Source organism: Eulemur rufifrons, chromosome 8 (genome assembly GCF_041146395.1).
Source record: "Eulemur rufifrons isolate Redbay chromosome 8, OSU_ERuf_1, whole genome shotgun sequence".
In the NCBI taxonomy this organism is placed as follows: domain Eukaryota; kingdom Metazoa; phylum Chordata; class Mammalia; order Primates; family Lemuridae; genus Eulemur; species Eulemur rufifrons.
In genome coordinates this window covers 80,163,450-80,183,357 of record NC_090990.1, presented here as the reverse complement: position 1 = coordinate 80,183,357, position 19,908 = coordinate 80,163,450, and the positions used below count along the sequence as shown (strand labels likewise).

Here is a 19,908-nt window from a genome sequence, read left to right as displayed (position 1 = left end):
CATATAGAATCCAAAACCTGGCAAAGCTAAGTTATGTACTACTTAGGGGTATATAGATAGGTATAAAAGCTCCAAAGAAAGCAAGGAAATGATCAATATATAATTCAAGATATTTATTGGTTACTGCTCAATGAGAGCAGAGAGTTGCCATCAGTACATGGCCTATAAAAGGCTTCAAAGAATAGTGATGTTCTATCTCTTGGACTTGGTGATGTGTACATAGGTATTCATTTGTTGCCCATTAACATGTGTGTATTAATCTTCATTCTTTTTATGTACACTATCTATATTTTTAATTTAAAAATGGTGGATTCCAAGGAACCAAAACCAAATATTTCAATTCATCAGCTTAGGGTGGCATCAAGGAATCTGAATTTTTGTCAAGTTTCCACAGTGATTTTGATAAAAGTAGTCTGAGGACCACATTTTCAGTATCTATATTTCCATAGTTTGAACTTTTTAGTCTTGTAACTTGGTATTTCAAAAAGAGCTACAACATGATTATAATAAATAAACAAGCAACCCTTCCAATTCCAAAAATTATAATTTTACTATACAAGAAATCTAAACATTTACAAAAGAAAATGAAAAAAAGTTTCGTTTTTAGACTATATTTGGAAAGTTACACAAGAGTCTGATAAACAAATAACATCATGCAACATCTCCGTACCATGCCAGTACCATACAGAGAAAGAAACCCAGCCAACCATTTTACCACAGGTTGAGGTATTTAGTACCTGAAAGTCAACCTAGTGCTGTCTCTATTTATTATTTGCCTATAAAAATATAAAACCATGGCATCTTTACAAAACATGAAATTATTTTCCATGAACTTTATAGGAATAAAATTTTGTTAAAGGAAATAAAATATAAGAAAAATGACAAAGGTCAACGGTCAGTCAATATTAATGTTAAATTTTCTTAAGATGCATTAAATTATAAGTCAGTACAAGCAACAGTACTTAATTATTTTAACCATCTTATTTTAACCAAGCAATCTTGCTATGGCATAATTTTATTCTACATATATACAGATTGTGTTATTAGATAATAACACACAATAATACACATCAAGGAACTCCTCCAGTCATTGCATCTCAATAGCAGTGACTGTTTTTCAGGCAGAAAGTTTTCCTTTGGCTTCTTGCTGACTGCAAGGGGCATAGGTGGCCATTTATTTCCACGTTCAATTCATTCAGAGAAGTCTGAACTCCAAGCTCATTGTTTTTCTCATGAAATGATGAGCAGTATTAAAGATTTGGACTGATAAATAGTGTCTCCGGTTGAACATATCAAACGTTAGCTACACTTTTGATTTCTGTGCTTCTACAAGACTGTATGACCCTTTCATGTTGGCTTTTCTTGCAAAGTAGATGATCATTCCAATGGCGGGTATTATTAAGGAGGATACACAATAGAGCACGAGAAGTTCAGGAGAAAAATAGTCCCTGTTATTTTCTCTTCCTGGAAAAATAACAAAATGGATGCAATTAATGTCTAGTACAAAAAGAAATCATTTAATAGTAATAGTTACACGCTTTATTATAACAGTACAACCAGTTCTCCAAGAAGTGAATCAAAACAGTGATAAGGACCATCAGGATCTAAAATGCATATTTCCCTGAATTATCCAGATAATTAGTTGGTGTTTGCTATGGTCATGATGGATCTAAAGAGGACAGTCAAAAAAATAAATAACTAAAGACAACAGTGATTAACTTCCACAAACTTAGATTCAAATAGGTTCAGGTTCAGTTGCAGAATGGAAGTGAGGGTGCAACTTTTTAGGGCTTGTTTAATAAGAACAGGAATTAGAGATGGGTATTTGCGTGGGGAAATAGAAGTGTCTACTAAAGAACTAGGATTCTGATCACCATGAAATGTGAAAGGTCTAACCAGTTCTCCAAAAAAATCCTTATAACATTTACAGTTTGACCATTAAAGTCAAATACCATAAACAAGATAGAAAGAGAAAAAGTTCTTACCAATGGCTTTTTCAGAGACATACAGAAAATTTTATGTTTTGTGTGTCTAAAATAGGGCATCTTAATATGTTATTCTTCTTCAGCACTTATATCATCTTTCAAAACACTGAAGTTTTTAGATACTATTATGTTTCAGCTTAAATTTTATTTACTCATAGAGGCATTCTCTGATCCACACCTCCACCAGTCTAAATTAAGAACCCCAACATACTCTCAAAGCCCACTATACTTCCCTTTCATACCCCTTATCACAGCATCACGCCTTGTAATTAAACATTTGTTCATGTGACTATCTATTAAATTTGGTTTCCTCCTCTAGACTGTAAAATATATAAAAACATGTATGTCCATTTTCTTTTTGTTCCATCACTGAATAGCCAGAACCTGACTCACTGCTTGGGGTAATTGGCATCCCAAAAATACTTTGAGCACTAATACAATTTTTTGTTTCTATATCCTGTCATTTTGCCATTTAGTTGTAAATGAAGTACAGAAGGTAATAGTATATAAAACTTAAAATTAATGCTCTTTTTAATCTACTAAAAATCATCTGACAGTTGAAATACCATTTAACATCTTAACCTTATAAAAACATCTGAAGAAGATACTTTGTCATTTAGTGAAGTCTGGTTTCTCTTTATACTTTGTTTGCATGGCACTGTATGACCTCACAAAGTTTCACTAAGGGGCACATATGTTGCCTCAATACTGGCAGAAATAAGTGATCTGACTGTGACGATCACTATATTCCTTCTAGGGCTTTCTAATTACTGGAGGTCAACCAGGTAAAAAAGAATCACTAGCACCTGAGGACGTGAAGTCATTTTTTTCTAAATTATTGAAGAAAAACACTTCACCCTAAGCATGACAATCGACTCATTTTTCCTACTTTCCCTTGCAAGAATTGAGCTAGTGCTAGTCAAAGTATAAGGGTAATATTTAAATGAGATGTCCATCATCATAATTATTGTTAGGCATCAATACTGATGACCTGCTAAATAGTGGTACTTCTATTTCTATTGTTTTCTTTTCAACTTCATAAATATTATCTTTTGCCTTTCAGCTTTCCCTCAGGGATCTGTAGAAAAACAGAAATTTGCTGCTAAGTCAGTTGCCAGGATAACTTCAATTTTCTATTAGTTATATAAACACTGAATATCTTAAAGACTCCTGACCATTTCTATCAGTGGAATACAATCAAGCCAAAACAAAAGGAAACAAATAAAAAATCCAACCAAATACAAAAGAAAGTTAGTAGAAAATACCCAGAAAATTGCCAAACTTTTTTTGTCTGCATTCATATCTAGCTATTTTAAACTATATTCAGGTTGGGGGCATGAATTTCTAACTGAGTACCTAATATTCTTTGATTGTTCATTTAAATAATGAGTGAAAAGTGGCAAATATGTAAGTGGTTAAATTAATAAAGCAATTAGAAAAGACAATGTGGAGGAGACAAAGTTAAAAAGCAGAGAAGCAGCTTTGATGTGACTTTAAAAGAGAACAAGTAACTACAAACAGAAAGAACTACAGAAATGTCCGGGGATACCAATTTCCTGGCGCTGGGCTCAGTAAAAGGTTCTCTGGAGGCACCAAGGATCAGACAAAATAGGAATGAATGTATTTCAACCTACTCATAACTGAGATCTCAGTCCATCCAGAATCATCCCCAACCTCATTGGAAGCACAGAGTACATGTACCCCGTGTCATTTCGAGTGACATGATACAAGGTAAATGTTCCATTCTTTGAAGACATAGTAACTTCATTGGCCAAATCAACACTTTTCAAGATAATCACTGCAAGTGGATGACTAAAAGTTTTACATGTGATTGTGATATTTTCCCCTTATTTAACATTTCTAGATGGATGTATTGATATTGTCATGTTTCAAGGAGGTATTTATTGTGAAGACAGAAAACATAGTCAAGCTTGCAATTTTGAGAAATTTGGCCAGATAAGTAAAATTTTTACTTGTTTCCTGACTTAGGTTCAAACTTTCTCTACATTGACAAGTGGCTGCTAGCTAACTCTGTTAGCCAAGTGCCAGACCTCATAAGAGTTGGCATTTGTTTACAGTCCTGTTTGCATGCCACTGCCAAATATGGCTTCCAATACACAACAGTGGCTCATTAGCATGCAAGGAGTGGAATAGCCAAGGCTAATGCATTCTGCTCACACCAATAAGATCAACACATCCTACCCACTGTGCAGCAGCAAAAGGAGTTGAGAGTTTAGGGGGCTTCTGAAGTTTCTCCATGAGGACATTGCCCCTCCCTTTCTCTCTCCACCAGAATAGGGTAGGATGGCAAGGGGCTTGGAATTTTAAGGAGGCCTTTCTGTAGTACAGAGATTTTTTAATGTTGTTTAGGATCAAGTTTGCTACTCCCAATTATTATCCTGAAAGGAGTCAATCTAGAAAATATGCAGTTACTCCCTGTTCAGAAAATAGCGTTCTCTTCTGGTAGGAAGGAAAAGGGTCCTTCTTTTTCCATAGGCCGGTCCTACTTTTTTGTTTCCTTATAACCCCCAGGAAAAGGTTTGGAAAATATGGTTAAACACTTAGCAAATGCAAGACCTTGGAGACCAATGATGAATTGTAAACTTTGAAAAAAGTAAATGGGAATTCCACACTCACCAATGATTAATGTCAACTTCCTTGCTCAACTCTACAGGATAGAGCAGCTGTGCTTGATTATTTCAAGAAACATTAAGAAATAACCAAAATCAACACAGAATTCAGCTCCATTTTGGCAAATCATTCATCTAATACTGGAAAGTCTTTACAATCCATGGAACCTCTGAAGTATTATTAAAAAAAAAAAAAAAAAAAACCCTAAAAACAAAAAACTAACCTTTGACATCAAGCGTTAAACTTTTTAATTTTGAGCCAACTTCATTTTTAGATTCACATTCATAAACCCCTGCATCCTCCAACTGGGCCTTGCGGATAGTATACGCGCCATCTATAGATTTCAGCACTGTGTCTCCTGTCTCTGCTTTTTTCTTCAGGATTATCCATGTTTCTGGAACATTTCCACATGTACAGGAGATAATGACAGTGTCTCCTTCTTTGACACTCTCAGAAGGAAAAACTGTAAGTTTTATGTCTTCTGGAGCAACTGTAAAGAGAATTTAAAAGGTACGCCTGAGTAAGTGAAATGTAAATCAATTCCATATTAATTTATAACATCAACAATAGCTGCCAGGGAGGTATTTGTGCTTACTGTTTGCATCAAATGTTAAGAAAGGCAAGCAGTCAAGAATTTACTGGATTATTGAAAATTATCATGTTGTAAACAAGAGAAGACATGTCATGCTTCTCTCATGCCCCTTAATATAATTCTTTACCCAGCCTAGCATAAAAAATAGGTGTTTAATAAATAGCTATAGAATTCAAATGTGAAAAAGAAAATTAATTTTTGTCACAATGTTTTGCAAACTTCTAGCAAGTACAAAGGCCTTTACAGGCTTCTGGGTTTTTGATTTGGATCCTCCCAGATTAAGAAATTAAGCTGTACAGACATGGCTTTTTCAATATCCTTAACAACACCACTGCCATTTATCAAGTTCCAGGCACTGGGTTAAGTACGTGACATATAACATCTTTATTAATACAACAACCCACGGGGGAGGTTCCACATCACCATTTTTTAAGCGAGATTACTACCAAGGTCATCTATTTTGTGACCTGACTTGAAATTCTTTCCCCATCTAAGGCTGTGACAGCCATCCTAAAAGTTGTGGGTTTTTTTGAAGGTTGTGCATTGCCCTTCCAAAATTATCTCTTTAAAATACAAATTTCATTGAGACGAGGTTATTAATATCACCACAGAGTAAGAGAGGAAATGACAGCCCTAGTGAAGAAAAGAACCCTGATGCCCAAAAAGAAAGGTATAGAGGCAAATCCAGATTGATCACTTCATGATTGGCTTCAACCTGCCAACTAGGAATTGTTTTGTTTTCAGTTTTGAGTCTCCATCCTGGAGAGAGGGAGCCTAGAGCACCAGGCTGCTGAGTCAGAGGACACAGTCACTACTACTCTAAATCTTAGAATGTGCAAAAGGTTTAAGTGCTGTCTCAGGCTTCTAAGCAAATACTAGGCATCTTGTGAGATTGCTACTCAGGGTCCATTTAAAATCAAATATTGTGGCTTAATCCTAGGTAATTCCCAAATACATATATACCTCTGCCTATTTTTATTTCAACACCATGATCATTGCCTGATAAGTGTAACTGGAACTTCTGGCATAGTACCCAGAGCTAACATTTCACTTGAAGTTAGAAGACTTGCAGGATAAATAACTTGTAATTTCAGGAGCTTTACATGCATAGGAAACATCATGAACTCTTCAAAGCACTCAATACACTTTTGTAGTAAAAATTCTATTTTCAAAGAGGACTTTGCTCCTAACCAGTCACACAATCAAAAAGATACTAGCAATGATAACGCATTAATCACACTCTGTTCACCTTGGATAATTAATTCGATTTCTTTTCTGCTTATTCCAGCCTGGTTAATCCCATCACACACGTAAATTCCAGAATCTTCCATCGTTGTAGAAATTAAGGTAAGAGTTGCATTCTCAGAAAGAGGCTGAAGAGCCCCATTATTTAGCTTCCTGCTCCACAGGATTTTCGGAGCTGGAAGGCCATCGCCGGAGCATGTCATAGTCACAAAACTGCCTTCCTCCAGGATGGAGGAGGGGCTGACCAAGACAGTTATATCTCTGGGGGCAACTGAAAAGAAAAAGACACTTGTTAGCTTGACTTTTTGTACCCTGAGTTCCAAAGAGTTTTAATAATGTTGCAAAACTGGGGTACGGATTCAGTGGATTCAGACAGTTTATAAACCTTGATAACTTTCCCAAAGGAAGTTTCTGTCCTGATTTACTTTGGCAGATACAGAATGAAAGAGTAGAATATGGGCACATCATGGATATTTTCTAATGAGAGTAAGTTCCATAGAAACTCTCTTGCTACCAAAGAATGGATGGTCAATGATAGTGTGTATTGCCATTTATAGTAGATTACACATGACCATGAATTATTTCAATCTCCTCCTGTGAAAAGGTGTGGTCTCTTTTTCCACTCCTTGAATCTGAGTTAGTCTTGTGACTCACTTTGACCAATGTAACGTGGAAGTAGTAACACTGTAGGACTCCCAAACCCAGGCCTTTAAGAGGCTACTTTTGTTTTTAACCTTCTTGAAACACTGCTCTGTGGGTAAACTTAGGCTACTTTCCCTTGAGGATGATGAAAAGAGGCCATGACAATCCAGATAAGGCCCCAGACTTGTGAGTGAGGTGATCTGAGACCAATCAACCCTGCTGACATTACTGAAAATGCTTACGGGAGCTCAGCTGGTACCATATTGAACAGACTGACTGCCCAGCTGGCCCCTGTCCAAATTGCCAACCCATAGAATCATGAACAAATAAATGGTTATTATTTCAAGTTTTGGTGGGGGGTGGTTTGTTATAATCATCATTATTTTGAAATTTCTTTTCAGTTATGTTTTTTTTCCACAGAAGCTTTAACTATTAACCTTATGTTAACTATTGCCTAGCAAACATGGTAAAGAAATCCATATTAAATTGTGGATACATCACATATGTACTTACCATTGACATAAAGTGTCTGTGTACTCTGCCTTTGTTTGGGTTCAAATTCCATTTCATCAATATGTAACTTAGCCCGACAAACAAGAACTTTTCCAGTATCTTCAGTGGTGGGGATGAAGGTCACTTCCAAACTTTTGGTCTCCAGGGATTTCCCATCCTCTTCCTCCAAAAAGTTTTTATTTTCCAGAATAGTCTCCCCCTTAAATAATTCAATCTCCAGTTGGTCAAAAGGGTACACATCAGGAACTTTGCAACTTATGGTGACGGGGTTTCCATTCACTAGGGGACCACTCATCTCAATTTCTGGATCTCTAGGGAATGCTACAAATATCAAACAAAAATGATGTTTATAAGTGACATTCAAGGAAAAATTGAGTTAAGCTCTATTAAATGTAAAGGTCTCAATGACAGCTTTAACTCACCTGGGATAGAGTGATCATTAATATATAAATAATGACGTTATTATTAATACTTAATATTTATGATATTAAATATAAATAATATTGGAAACTAAAACTACTTAATACATCATCATCCAGTAATAAATATTTTTATTTCTTATTTTCTCTTCTTAGTGATGCAATCATGTTGAGTGCTATGGCCTGACCTTTTCTAAGGACACGTCAGTTTCCACCATCTTATTTAGTAACAATACATTTTAACTGTTTTAAATATTTGCCATAATATATTGAGTACTTCATATGAGCTAGTGTCTTAACATCCATTATCTCAGTCTTCAAAGCAGCCAGATAAAATGAGTATTATTTAATTTATTTCATAGCTCGGAAAACTGAAATGTTACAGAGGTTAAGAGATTTTCAGTACACATCATACCTAATAAGTCACTGAGCTGAGCTCAGAATTGTGTTTCTCTGACCTCAGAGCCCAGGCTTGGTTTCACAGAGCTATGCAGCCAGTCTATATCAAATAAGACCCACAGGGCAGTTCTCAATTTAGACAGTTTAAATTCTAATGACCAAATTCATGCACCAAATTCTAAATATTTTTCAGATAATACCGCAATTATGAAAAGAACTGGCTTAACTGTATTATTTAGAATCTAACCTGAGAGATTTATATTCTAAATAATAACATTTATGATATATCCTATGCAAATCAATAAAAATGAGATTAAAATAGTTATCAAGGACAATTGTAATGCTAAAAAAATTTTCCTTAAGCAATATGTTGTTAAAGTGATACATTCTCAAATATTTCCATATTGCAATAAGACTTCACTGCTGGTTCTCATTTCTGCTGGGAATGTGCCTACATCAGCAGATCAGGGACTCTGGGTAATATGATAATGCAAATAAAATTTACCCCTCCTTTGAGAGATTCAAATCCCTTTATAGACATACTCTAACTCATTCGGAACAAAATCCTGAAGGGTACCATAAGTTTGGGCAAGGATTCTGGTGGAAAATCTCTACAATATGTTCTCTGAAGTTCTGCTAAATAAAACAAGGCAAATTAACCCTCTCAAGGACCTAACTTTGTGGTCACTTTGCATATTTTGTCACTCAGTCGTTGTAGACTGAGGAACTCCAGCAATGTCAAACTCATAGAGATTTGAGGTTGTAAATAAGTTTTATTAAGGTGACAAGAAGAGCAAAAAGAAGTGTGGTGTATGTACGCAGTGTAAATCAACACTAAGATCCAGTGCTGTGTCCTGATTCTGCTCTTCTTCACCTGAGCTGCTGCCACTGGCCACCCCCATCTCCAGTCTAACTCCTTATCATAATTCTTGCCTTTCTCCTGCTTAATTTTCTTCCCCTCCTATAGATTGGCTTTCCAAATGTGCCATTAAAACAGTGGTTTCAGGCCTCACCTCCAATTTGGATAGTTGAGCAGCTGTCACCCCACCCAGGCATCTGCATTCACCCCCTCCATCCACCCGATACGCACGTAGAAGGGATGGAGAGCAGGGAGCATGGACTGTGTTCAAGGGCACGATGAGAGGGTGTTGATGAGACCCAAACTTGTCAATGCATCCACCAGATTGTGGATGTTGTATACACATGTAATGTGTACTTAAGATTTAGGCCAATTATGCTGCATCAAACCATTCTGGTTCAGAGATTTAGGAACCATTCACAATGCTAAATTGCCTTCCTAAATATAGAGAGCTCATTGCATGTCACAGACTCATATTCTTTTCCTTCCAACGGGATTGAAAATAAATAAACAAACAAACAAACAGGAAACAATTCTGAAAACCACTTACAATAGGGTTCCACCTGGATCCCCTTTTTCTGTTTCTTATGTCCACAGGTCACTGTGCACAGGTAAGAGCCTTCATTTGCCAAACTCACACGGCTCAGGGTCAGCATGGACTTGGTGCCCTCACTCTTCACATTCTCACGCAGAGGGCTGTCTATCTGGGTTTCCCAAGAGAAAGATGGGAACTCGCAGTCTGTGACACCACACGTCAGCACGACTGAGTCCCCAATCTGAGCAGCAATCCGGGGGCCAGGGGAGATCTCAACCGTAAATGGTTTCTCTAGGGGGGAAAAATAGAACAAGATGAAAAGAGGATAAGATTCTTTTCTCCTTTTATCACAATCCATTATATGATATTTATTTTTCCTGATCTCCTTTCAGCTATTTGTACCAAGAAATGACTCCTCTCCGCCTTGGGACCATCAGGAATGAGACCACATCTTTTAAGAATGAATCCATGACAGTTTGTTGATTCATTCACTTAACAGAAAGTACATAAAAATTTGTCAAGACAGGTTGGCATCTTTTCATAGCAATAATGCAGTCTCTGCTAAGATGTACTTTATCAAATCACTGTAATAGTGGACAATAATAGCTCAAATAATTTAAGTGATTCTTGTGAGTCAAGCATTATGTAAGCCACTTTCTCTTTCTTATTCTACACTTTCTCTTCTTTATCCTCCTTCTCTTTCTTTTTGAGGAAATTTAGGCTCAGAAATGCCAAATAACTGTACCCAGCAAAATTAGGACTTGACGCCAGGTGGGTCTAACTCAGGATCCTGGCTTTTCAGTTGTGAAAACAACTCAATCAAGTTACCCTCATGTGGAGATAAAACAAGATGCAAAAGAGGTATTGGAGAAGGCTACACAAAATGTCTTTTAATTAAAACCAGCACCCAATACCCATAATGGACCAGCACTTAGAGCTTCTGTTCCAGCAGTACAAAGTTGTTCCATTGAAAGTCACACAGAATCACATTGAAAGCAAAGTCAAAATCTAAGAATTAAAGTGATACATAAGTCTCCTCCAAAATTTCTCTTGATGCAATATAAAATACTTTGCAATTAATTCAGGGGCTGAAAGCTCATACATGAGAGCAAACTCCTAAGTCTCAAATATCTAGACAGTCCCTTTGGCCATCAGTGTCCTCCCTGCTAGACACACAGACTTCTCTTAGATGACTGCTGTTTAGAGAGAAAGGGAATTCTAAATCTCATCTTTGTTCCCCTGAAGAAACTGGGAGTGGTTGGGCAACTCTGAAAGTGACAGATGAAACACTACAGAAAATCACTAAAATCTTCCTTGTAAATAGCAGACTAGAGATAGAAGAAAGCTCAATACATAAATAATCCAAATCAACTACATCTTGCATGGCTCTCATCTGTGCCAGAAGCTATTTTTCTCAATTTGGTTTATCTAATTGTGACATCTTAGTATTTTCCAAAGACAGATCTCCTCAACAAACTGATATGCTATTAGATTTTGAAAGAGAGATCATTCAGAATACTAACCAGAGTTTCTGAATTCCTTATATGCTAAGTATAAGAATGAGGAAGTTTAAACACAGATGCACTTTGTGCCTGTGAACATTTCTCAGATCATTCTTCAGAGTGGCTACGCGTATGTTACCATGAGAACTTGTAGCTCTGGGGGAATAATTCTTTTAGGTAGCTGAAAGGTCCTTTAAAAGTTCAATTCTACCTTCAGTACTTAAGGTCATTAGTATCCCACATAATGCAAAGTACAAAATAACTCTCCCCAACCCCAGAATACATTTCCTCTGAGTATTGAAATGTGATGCAGCTTATTATGGGGTGGAACTAACCCAGGATGGGTGACAAGTTTTACACACTTTTATTAGTGTGATATTTTTCCCGATCACTTGAGAATGCTAACCGAACACCCGACTGATGGTAATCAACTGATGGTGAGTTTGAATTATTTTTAATCATCCAAGTTTAAACTCCATGTCTCCATATTTTAAAAATTTTTGTTGTCCATGTTTATAATTTATTCTTTCATTCAACAAACATTTACTGAACATTTATTATGTGTCAAGGACTGTGCTAGGCACCCAAACAGTAAAACACACACACACACACACACACACACACACACACAGAGAGTTCCTGCCTTAACTAAGCTTAAGGCTTAATATAAAGACACATTCAAATAGATACATCATTTTGGCTCTTACTAAAGTATATTTAAATTGTCTCTTTATATGCCTGTCTTTCCTTCCTAGTTTGTAAGCTCCTCCAGGGCAGCTGCCATATCTAATTCATGTCTGTAGCCCTAACACCAAGCACAGTCCTTGGATTCTTGGAGAAGTGTCCTTAATTATAGGTGTTGAACAGAACAGAAGTACATACACCACTATAAGAAGTGTTGAGCGTACACAAAGGGAGGAACAAGCAGCTCAGCCTGACACAATGTGGAATCGGGAGGTTGACATGAGCTTTGTCTTGAAGGATGGCTGAGACTTTGCCAAGTGAAGGAAGGAGAAAGGCCATTCCAGGCAAAAAGAACAGCATAAACAGAGGCATCGAGTCACCAGCAAAGCTGTAAAGGTAGTTTCTGACCAGACTCTGTTATATGTGACTACTTTAATAAATATATGAATTCATATAAAATAAGCACCTTTTGTGTTTAAAGTAATTAACTCTGGTAACAGTGCACAGGACTGGTTATCTTGGGAAAAGAATGATAGCAGGGAGACCATTTAAAAACCAAGCTATAAAACACATGCAATACTATTCAGCCTTAGAAAAGGAAATTCTGTCATTTGTGACAACATGGTTGAACCCAGAGGACATTATGCTAAGCAAAATAAACTAGGCACTGAAAGACAAACACCACATGATCTCACTTATATGTAGAATCTAAAAAAGTCAAACTCATAGAAGTAGAGAGTAGAATAGTGGTGACCAGAGGCTAGGGGATAGGGAGTAAGGTAATAAGGAGATGTTGGTCACAGGGTACAAAGTTTCAGTTTGACAGGAGATAATAAATTTTTGAGACCTATTTCACAGCATGGTGACTATAGTTAATAATAATGTATGTTTTAAAATAGCTAAAAGAGTAAATTTTAAATGTCTCACCACAAAAAATGGTAAGTGAGGTGATGGATATGTTAACTGACTTGATGTAATCACTCCACATTGTACACATATAACAAACACCACATTGTACCCTATAAATGTATGCAATCATTGTTTGCTAATTTAAAAAATATTAATTTTTAAAAAATAAATAATAAAGAAAATTAGCCATAATTGAAAAGGCATAGAGTTTTAGATTAAAACAAGCCTGTATTAAAATAACAGAAAGTGCAATTAGAGAGCTATTTGATCCTAGGCAAATTATGAACTATGCTGAGCCTGAGTGTTTATCCACCTCATAGTGTTGTGGTGAAGATTAATAAGATAATATATACAAAGTAGAATGTAGAATTCCTGGCAAGTATTAGGTGTACAGTCCAAAGGTGGTGCTGTTATTAATTTCTGTGAGATTCCATTCTCTCATCTGTAAAATGGCTATAAAATATTTACTCTTTAGTTAATTCTTGAAGATTGCAGAGAGCATATAGAAAGTGCCAGAAATATAGCTGGTGTTCAATGAATACTGTTATTTAAGAACACCTTGCAAGAGTCCAAGAGAGAGATGATAAACTGTGGCAATGGCAAGAGGGCTGAAGAATAGGTCATATTCTAGGGATTATTTTGAGGTAGAACTGACAGGATTTGGTGACATGGAATGGGTACATGAATTTGGGAGTAATCAGCATAAAGTAGTTCCATTCTTGGGAGTCTAGAATGAGAAAAGATGAGGACCACATATTATAACCTGAAAATATCAATACCTGAGGGGCAGGAGGAAGAGAGAAAGTCAGGGAATAATGCAATGAAGAAGTGGTTTGAGATGGAAAAGAATTAGAAAAGCAGAGCCATGGAAACTCTGGGGGAAAAGACTTCCAGGAAGTATGAGTAGGATAAATACATATTTGTGCTAAAGTACATGGCAATCAGATGGGTCATCAACGAAACTTACAGAAGCAATTTCAGCATTAAAACTGTCACTATTGCTCCAATCTCAATGACAACACTTTTATCCTTCCTTGTCACATTCTACTTACCTTGAACAACTAATTCCACCTCACTTCTGTGTTTCCCAATCAGATTAACTCCTTCACACACATAAATTCCAGAATATTCCATTCTCATAGCAATTAAAGTGAGAGTTGCATTCTCAGAAAGGGGCTGTAGATTCCCATTGTCTAATTTCTTGCTCCAGAAAATCTGTGGAGCTGGTAGACCCTCACTGGAACATGTCATTGTCACAGAGCCACCTTCTTGCAGCCTTGTGGAGGGATTCACAGAGATAACTGTATTTTTGGGTGAGACTGAAAAGGAAGGACATAATATTAGCAGTTGCTAAGCATTATCCTGATCCAACAGGGGTAATATATTTCTCTCACAGGCTGTATGTATTGCTTCCACAAATTTGATGAACTTACTCTGCCAAATTACCATAAGGAACTGCTGAGTCATTAAAAATAGGCAATATAGTTTCTGACTAACCTGACTGAATTACTTTTTTGATGTTTTGTGTTTTCAGATTGTCACAGATGTTCATAAATTAAGAAGGGTCATATGGCTCCAGCTCCCATCTAAGGGTAGGAGTCCCGTCTAAGCATCCTTGCCACATGCTCATCCAAGACAGTTTCAACATTTACTGAGAGGGTCAACCCATTGCCTTAGAAAACAGTCAGTTTGATTTTTGGACAGCTCTAATTATTAGAGCATTTTCCTCTATTGAGCTGAAATCTTCTTCTCTATAACTAACTTAAACATGTTGGTCATACATAGCTCAGCCCTCTGCTGTTATGGAATAAACGAAATCACTCTTTCACACAACTGTCTTTAAAACACTTAATTAAAGCTCTCTTTTCCAGGTTTTATATTCTCTACGAAAAATATTATCTGTCTTGACTATTCTTCTGAAAATATTATTAAAACCTATCCATCTCATTCTCTTTTGGCTAAACATACTACAGTTGACAATACTTTTAAATGTGGTACCCAGAGCAGAACACAGCATTTTAGTCTAGAACAGAGCAGAGTGAGTCCACTCTTAGAAAATTCTGGGACTTCAAGACTGCCTCAAATCTCCTGGCAATCTCAGGGACATAGGAGGCAATCAAACCCCATCACCATTCCCCCACCTGGTGCATATGTGTACATGTGAGCATATCATATACACATGCACACATAAACACACAGAGAATAACTGCTCACCTTTTTGAGTTTCTATACGTGTGCAACTAATATTTCAAGACTTATTATAAGAGTTTACAAAACAAGATTAAAAACATTTTATAATTTGACCTATTTCCTACTACCCAATCAGATGGTATTGTTATTCCCCTTTGATAGATGGAGAAATAGAGAAATTAAGTTACCCAAACTCACATAGTTAATGGAGCCAGAAATTAAGTTCAAGTCTTCTCAATTCAAATACAGTATTCTTTTCATTGAATTATGCTATTGGCAAATATTATGCTTTCAATGAATAAAAATGGAATAAAAACTATAAACAAATTTCTTGTTGACTTAGTTGCTAAGTTTATTGCTGTATTATATTGCTATATCCAAGACTGAATTCCCATAAAAACTAGACCACATCAAACAAGTACTTACTGTAGACTTGCAGTTCTTTTGTAGTCTCCCTTTTTTTGGGCACAGAATCAATTTCATCAATGTGTAATCTAGCTCTGCAAACAAGAGCTTTTCCAGTATCCTCAATGATAGGAATAAAGGTTACTTCCAAACTCTTGGTTTCCAGGGACTTCCTTTCCACTTCCTCTATGAAGTCCTGACTCTTCATGTGATGGTCTCCCTTCCATAAGTCTATCTCCAGCCTGTCAAACGGGTATACATCAGGAACCAAACACTTGACTGTGACCGGCTTTCCAGCCTCCAGAGGCCCACTGAAATGAATCTCCGGATCCTTAGGAAAAGCTGCAAAGACCAAGTAAATACATAGTGGACTTTTTGCTCACTTTTTCCTTGCAGAATAAGGTCTCTTACTGTTTTAATGCAATGCAAATCAAGTCTAATGTTTTGTTAATACAGTCTCAATATAGCAGAATTATTTAAATAGCCTTCCATGATTTAGAGTGGGTTCAAGGAGCAAGAATCAGAACAATCATATTTTAGAGGATTCTTCAGTTCTGATCTTCTGTGTATTAAGGGTTGTATGTTAGTGGAGTAAAAGAAGGAAGAAAAAAACTAATGTTTATTAAAGCTTACATGTGCCTGTCACTATGCTATATACTTAACATAAATGATTTTATTTTATCCACACAATAACCCTAAGAGATAAAGACCACATTTCACAGATAAGAAAACATGGACTTGGCATATGTGTGTAACTTGTGTGAGGTGACACAGGTAGTAAATGTAAAGATGGTACTTAAACTCAGGATTTCTATTACTCTGTGTTTCTACTACAGATTTATACTATCTCACGTTCTCTTATTTTAGTCAGGACAGATGTATTTCCATTCTACAGATAATGACTGTCAGGCTCAGAGTGTCATTGCAAAGAACAGTTATTGAGCAAGATGTGCTTACAAATGAAAAGACAAACTTTAAATAACTGGCTTCTGAAAATGATGCCTCTGACAAGAATGTATCCACCAGAAGGTACACCTGTGCCATCTTTACATTCCGAAAGGCAGATTTGTTTCCTGAAATGCCTAACTCAGTGTCCCACCACATACTCCACTGAAACTTCTAGCACTAGGAAACACACTATTTCAGTTGGCCGTTGCCTCCTTTGCCAGGGTTACCTTTTTCCTCACACACTGCCACGATGGCAACACATTGGTGGCTTCAAGACTGTGTAGTAAAAAGAATATAAAGATCTCAACTCTAAAGAATATTACAATCAAATGTGAAATGGAGACAGACTGTTAAACATAATGAGAAACAGACACTCTTAGATAAAAAACCCCAGGCAAGATAATTAAAGCCAGAATAGTCTTCATTTCTCTTTTTTTAGTCTTCAACTATTTGGTACTTGTGGGCAAAAGGTGAAGGAATTGGAAATGCTTTGCTATGTGAAAAAAACATGGCATTTAAATTTTTTCCACTAGTTATTTCTGTCCCTCATAGTCTATAAGAAATGTGCCTAATCTGCACAGCTTGATGTCAGGTAATATAAGAACTTGCTACTTTTCCCTGTATTTACATGAGGGGACCTTTCAAGGAGCTCAGGAGGCTGCACAGACATAAACTATGCACGTACAACCAGCATAATTGAAAGCAGCCGGCCAGGCACAGTTTTTTAGGAAGCTTTAGCAACACATAGGGCTTGTTGAAAAATCAGTTAAGGTTACTGGGCAAAGTTAGGCTCCAGCATAGTAGGAAGGAATGAGCATATTTATCAAATAATCAAATGAGGTCTTCATGAAGAAATGACCATAAATGAGTCTAGTTTGTTAGAAGGAGACACCCTCAGTAACCAAAGGCAAATGATTTGTCAGGTTAGTTTTTTACCTCTCTTGCTAACTTCATTTGCTGAATTGAGAATGTAATGGGATGCGTTTCAGTAGGCTGGTAAACTGAGAATATTCATTCACTTTCATGAGACAAAACTAGTTTATTATACAAATATCTTTGAGGTTAGCCCCATGGCTTTGAGGCACCAAAAAAACCCCACAAAATTCCTAAATTTATTGACATCAAAGTCAAACAAGTGAAATGCTTGCAGATTTTTTTTTTCTAATGTTTAAGGAGAAAACTTTTATACTGAAGCCAATTACTAATTATCGATCTTCTATTTAATCTTTAAACTGATTTTAAGCACCAAATTGCATAAGAATAAATGAATAGAAAACTGCTGGAGGATGGAATTCATAAATCATTTAGACGCATGAACAAGTAAACATGTAAGGATATAATCAAATGAAAAAAATTTAAAAATTAAATAAAAAGAATCTTAAAGATTTTCGTTTTACAGCTAAAGAAACTGAAGCCCAGAGAGGGCAAGCCTTATGCATAGTCATCATGTTTGTGGCAGAGGTGGAAACAGAAGCCAAGATTGGGATTCCTGATCTAGTGCTAGCATCAGCTACCTCTAGCTTTCTTGATGCCACACGTTCTCTAGCCAAATATCTGCACATGAATATTCTTTTAAAAACTTTTTCTTAAATATCCTTTTTAAAAAACTAATGTAAAGAAAAATTGAGAGAAAACCAAACATTCTGCAAAGCACTCACAGTAGATCTCCACCTGGATTCCTTTTTCCAGTTTCTCAGATCCGCAAAATGCCGTGCACAGGTAAGAAAGTTCATTCTGGAAACTAACAGGATTCATGGTCAGCATGGACTTGGTCCCCTCACTTCTCACACCCGCATACAGAGGACTGTCCATCTGGGTTCTCCACATGAAAGACGGGGACTCACAGCCTGTGGTGCTGCAAGTCAATGAGACGGAGTCACCAATCTGAGCAAGCGATCTGGATTCAGGAGTGATCTCCATTTTAAAACCTTGAGCTGCAAAAGCAAAAGAGAAAAAAGCAAATTTACCACTGGTTTGTCTAGTATTCTACTCCCTCTTCTTTGTTCTGGTATAATGTCCAAAGTATGATCTGACTGATCTCTTTCCTAAATTGCTTCAAACTAACTGCAAAGCAGCCAGAAAGCACTAAAGTCACTACCAAAGAAGGTGTTGAAATTATCTTCACTCAGGAGAATTCTCAGTTCTGACTCGATGCCCATTTATCAAAGTTGTTTTGTTATTTGCTAAGTTTGACCTCATTAACAAGTATAGGAAACTAAAGAGATAGACCTACCAGAGATAGTATCCAAATTGCTCATTTGACTTTGGGGAAAAAAGCTATCAAAGAAAACATCAATTTGTAGCTCTAACTATGACAGTATCATGGCATGCAGCAAAACTCAATAGCACATTAAAAGTTGGGTTCAATTGACTTTTTCCACTGCTTAAAATCCTAGTGCTCTCTTCACAACATAGCAAAACTGACTGAAGACAAAACCAAGGCTAAAATGGAATGCTAGCATTTGAAACAGATCAAGGAGAACTTACAAGCTGCAAACACTGTCCAAAGTATATACGAGGCTCCAAAGATCACGATCATCTTCCCAGGCATTTTAAGTTGCAGCTGTGATGAGAAAATAATGGTTCCAAAACCCTTATTTCCACTCCACCTGAAAGTGCCTGGGGAGAGTCTTCAGCCTCTAAAGCCAGCAAGGCTCGGTGAGGAGTGAAATAGAAAGTCTGCTTCTTATAAAGGGTCTTGCTGCAGAGGCGGAGGGAAATCCCTTCAAGGGGAAACCCGGAGCAGAGCCAGGGAAAAAAGTTTAACTGACACCCAGCCAAGTCCCAGTGTTAACCCCTTCAGTTGCTCTCAGTGCTGAAACTACTCTCTTTGTCCCAGAAAAATAAGACACTTCCCAGACTATAAAAGATCAGGCTTTTCCTGATCTTCAAATCCAAAAGGATATCTTTACTAGAAAAATACAAGACCACGCTCATTGCAGAATGAAGCTTTCTGAATCTAATGGAGGCAGGGGAGGGAGAAATAGTAAATTATACTTTAGTTTTTGAACTGGAAAAATAAACACTACGTCATGTGAACTTTTTTTCTCTATTAAGAAAATATATTTGCAATTCTAAAATAGAGATAAGATTTTATAAGAAGAAGAAAAAGGTCCTTTCTTTTGATGACTCATTTTTTAAAAGGGAAACAGCATAATTTCTTAATTTTATATTTTTTATTCATAAAAACAGTTCTTATGACAACAAATATCAGCTTTCTGAAATTATTTTCTTGAGTGGAAAGTAAAAGAATGTCTTAATAATTAAATATTGCTGCCAAAACAAGGGATATAGTTTTTCCTCTTTTGTTTCAGAGAAGCTACCCACTCTTTGGTCAAATTGCTAGATAATTCGAAGTCTTTCGCAGACCTAAATGCAACTGTATGGAATCCATCTAAAGTGGCAAATCTCTTGGGCTGTGGGATTTAACCACAAGTCTAGTTAAAACAT

The 19,908-nt window shown here is 36.6% G+C and overlaps 1 protein-coding gene across 3 annotated transcripts; it reads right to left on the bottom strand.

Annotated features, from left to right (window-relative positions):
- Positions 1–525: 525 nt before the first annotated feature.
- On the bottom strand, positions 526–19,119 carry VCAM1 (vascular cell adhesion molecule 1). 3 transcript variants are annotated; one of them, XM_069478295.1, is made up of 9 exons: positions 18,946–19,119; positions 18,117–18,392; positions 15,532–15,852; positions 13,968–14,234; positions 9,836–10,111; positions 7,609–7,929; positions 6,458–6,724; positions 4,840–5,106; positions 526–1,464 (listed from the first exon to the last, which is right to left on the bottom strand). In XM_069478295.1, exons 1-9 carry the CDS (start codon positions 19,007–19,009, stop codon positions 1,304–1,306), a joined length of 2,220 nt encoding a protein of 739 aa, XP_069334396.1. In that variant the 5' UTR covers positions 19,010–19,119; the 3' UTR covers positions 526–1,303. The 3 variants fall into 3 exon arrangements, with proteins under 3 accessions (XP_069334396.1, XP_069334397.1, XP_069334398.1); XM_069478296.1 differs by having other exon boundaries at positions 18,303–18,392; XM_069478297.1 differs by lacking the exon at positions 9,836–10,111.
- Positions 19,120–19,908: the final 789 nt, after the last annotated feature.

Excerpts from the sequence above, each read along its gene's own strand:
- VCAM1 (XM_069478295.1), bottom strand. The coding sequence starts at position 19,009 with ATGCCTGGGAAGATGATCGTGATCTTTGGAGCCTCGTATATACTTTGG. Across the intron at positions 10,112-13,967 it reads GGTGGAATTAGTTGTTCAAG|AGAAACCATTTACGGTTGAG; the intron begins GTAAGTAGAATG and ends TTTCCCCCCTAG. Across the intron at positions 5,107-6,457 it reads AATCGAATTAATTATCCAAG|TTGCTCCAGAAGACATAAAA; the intron begins GTGAACAGAGTG and ends TTCTCTTTACAG.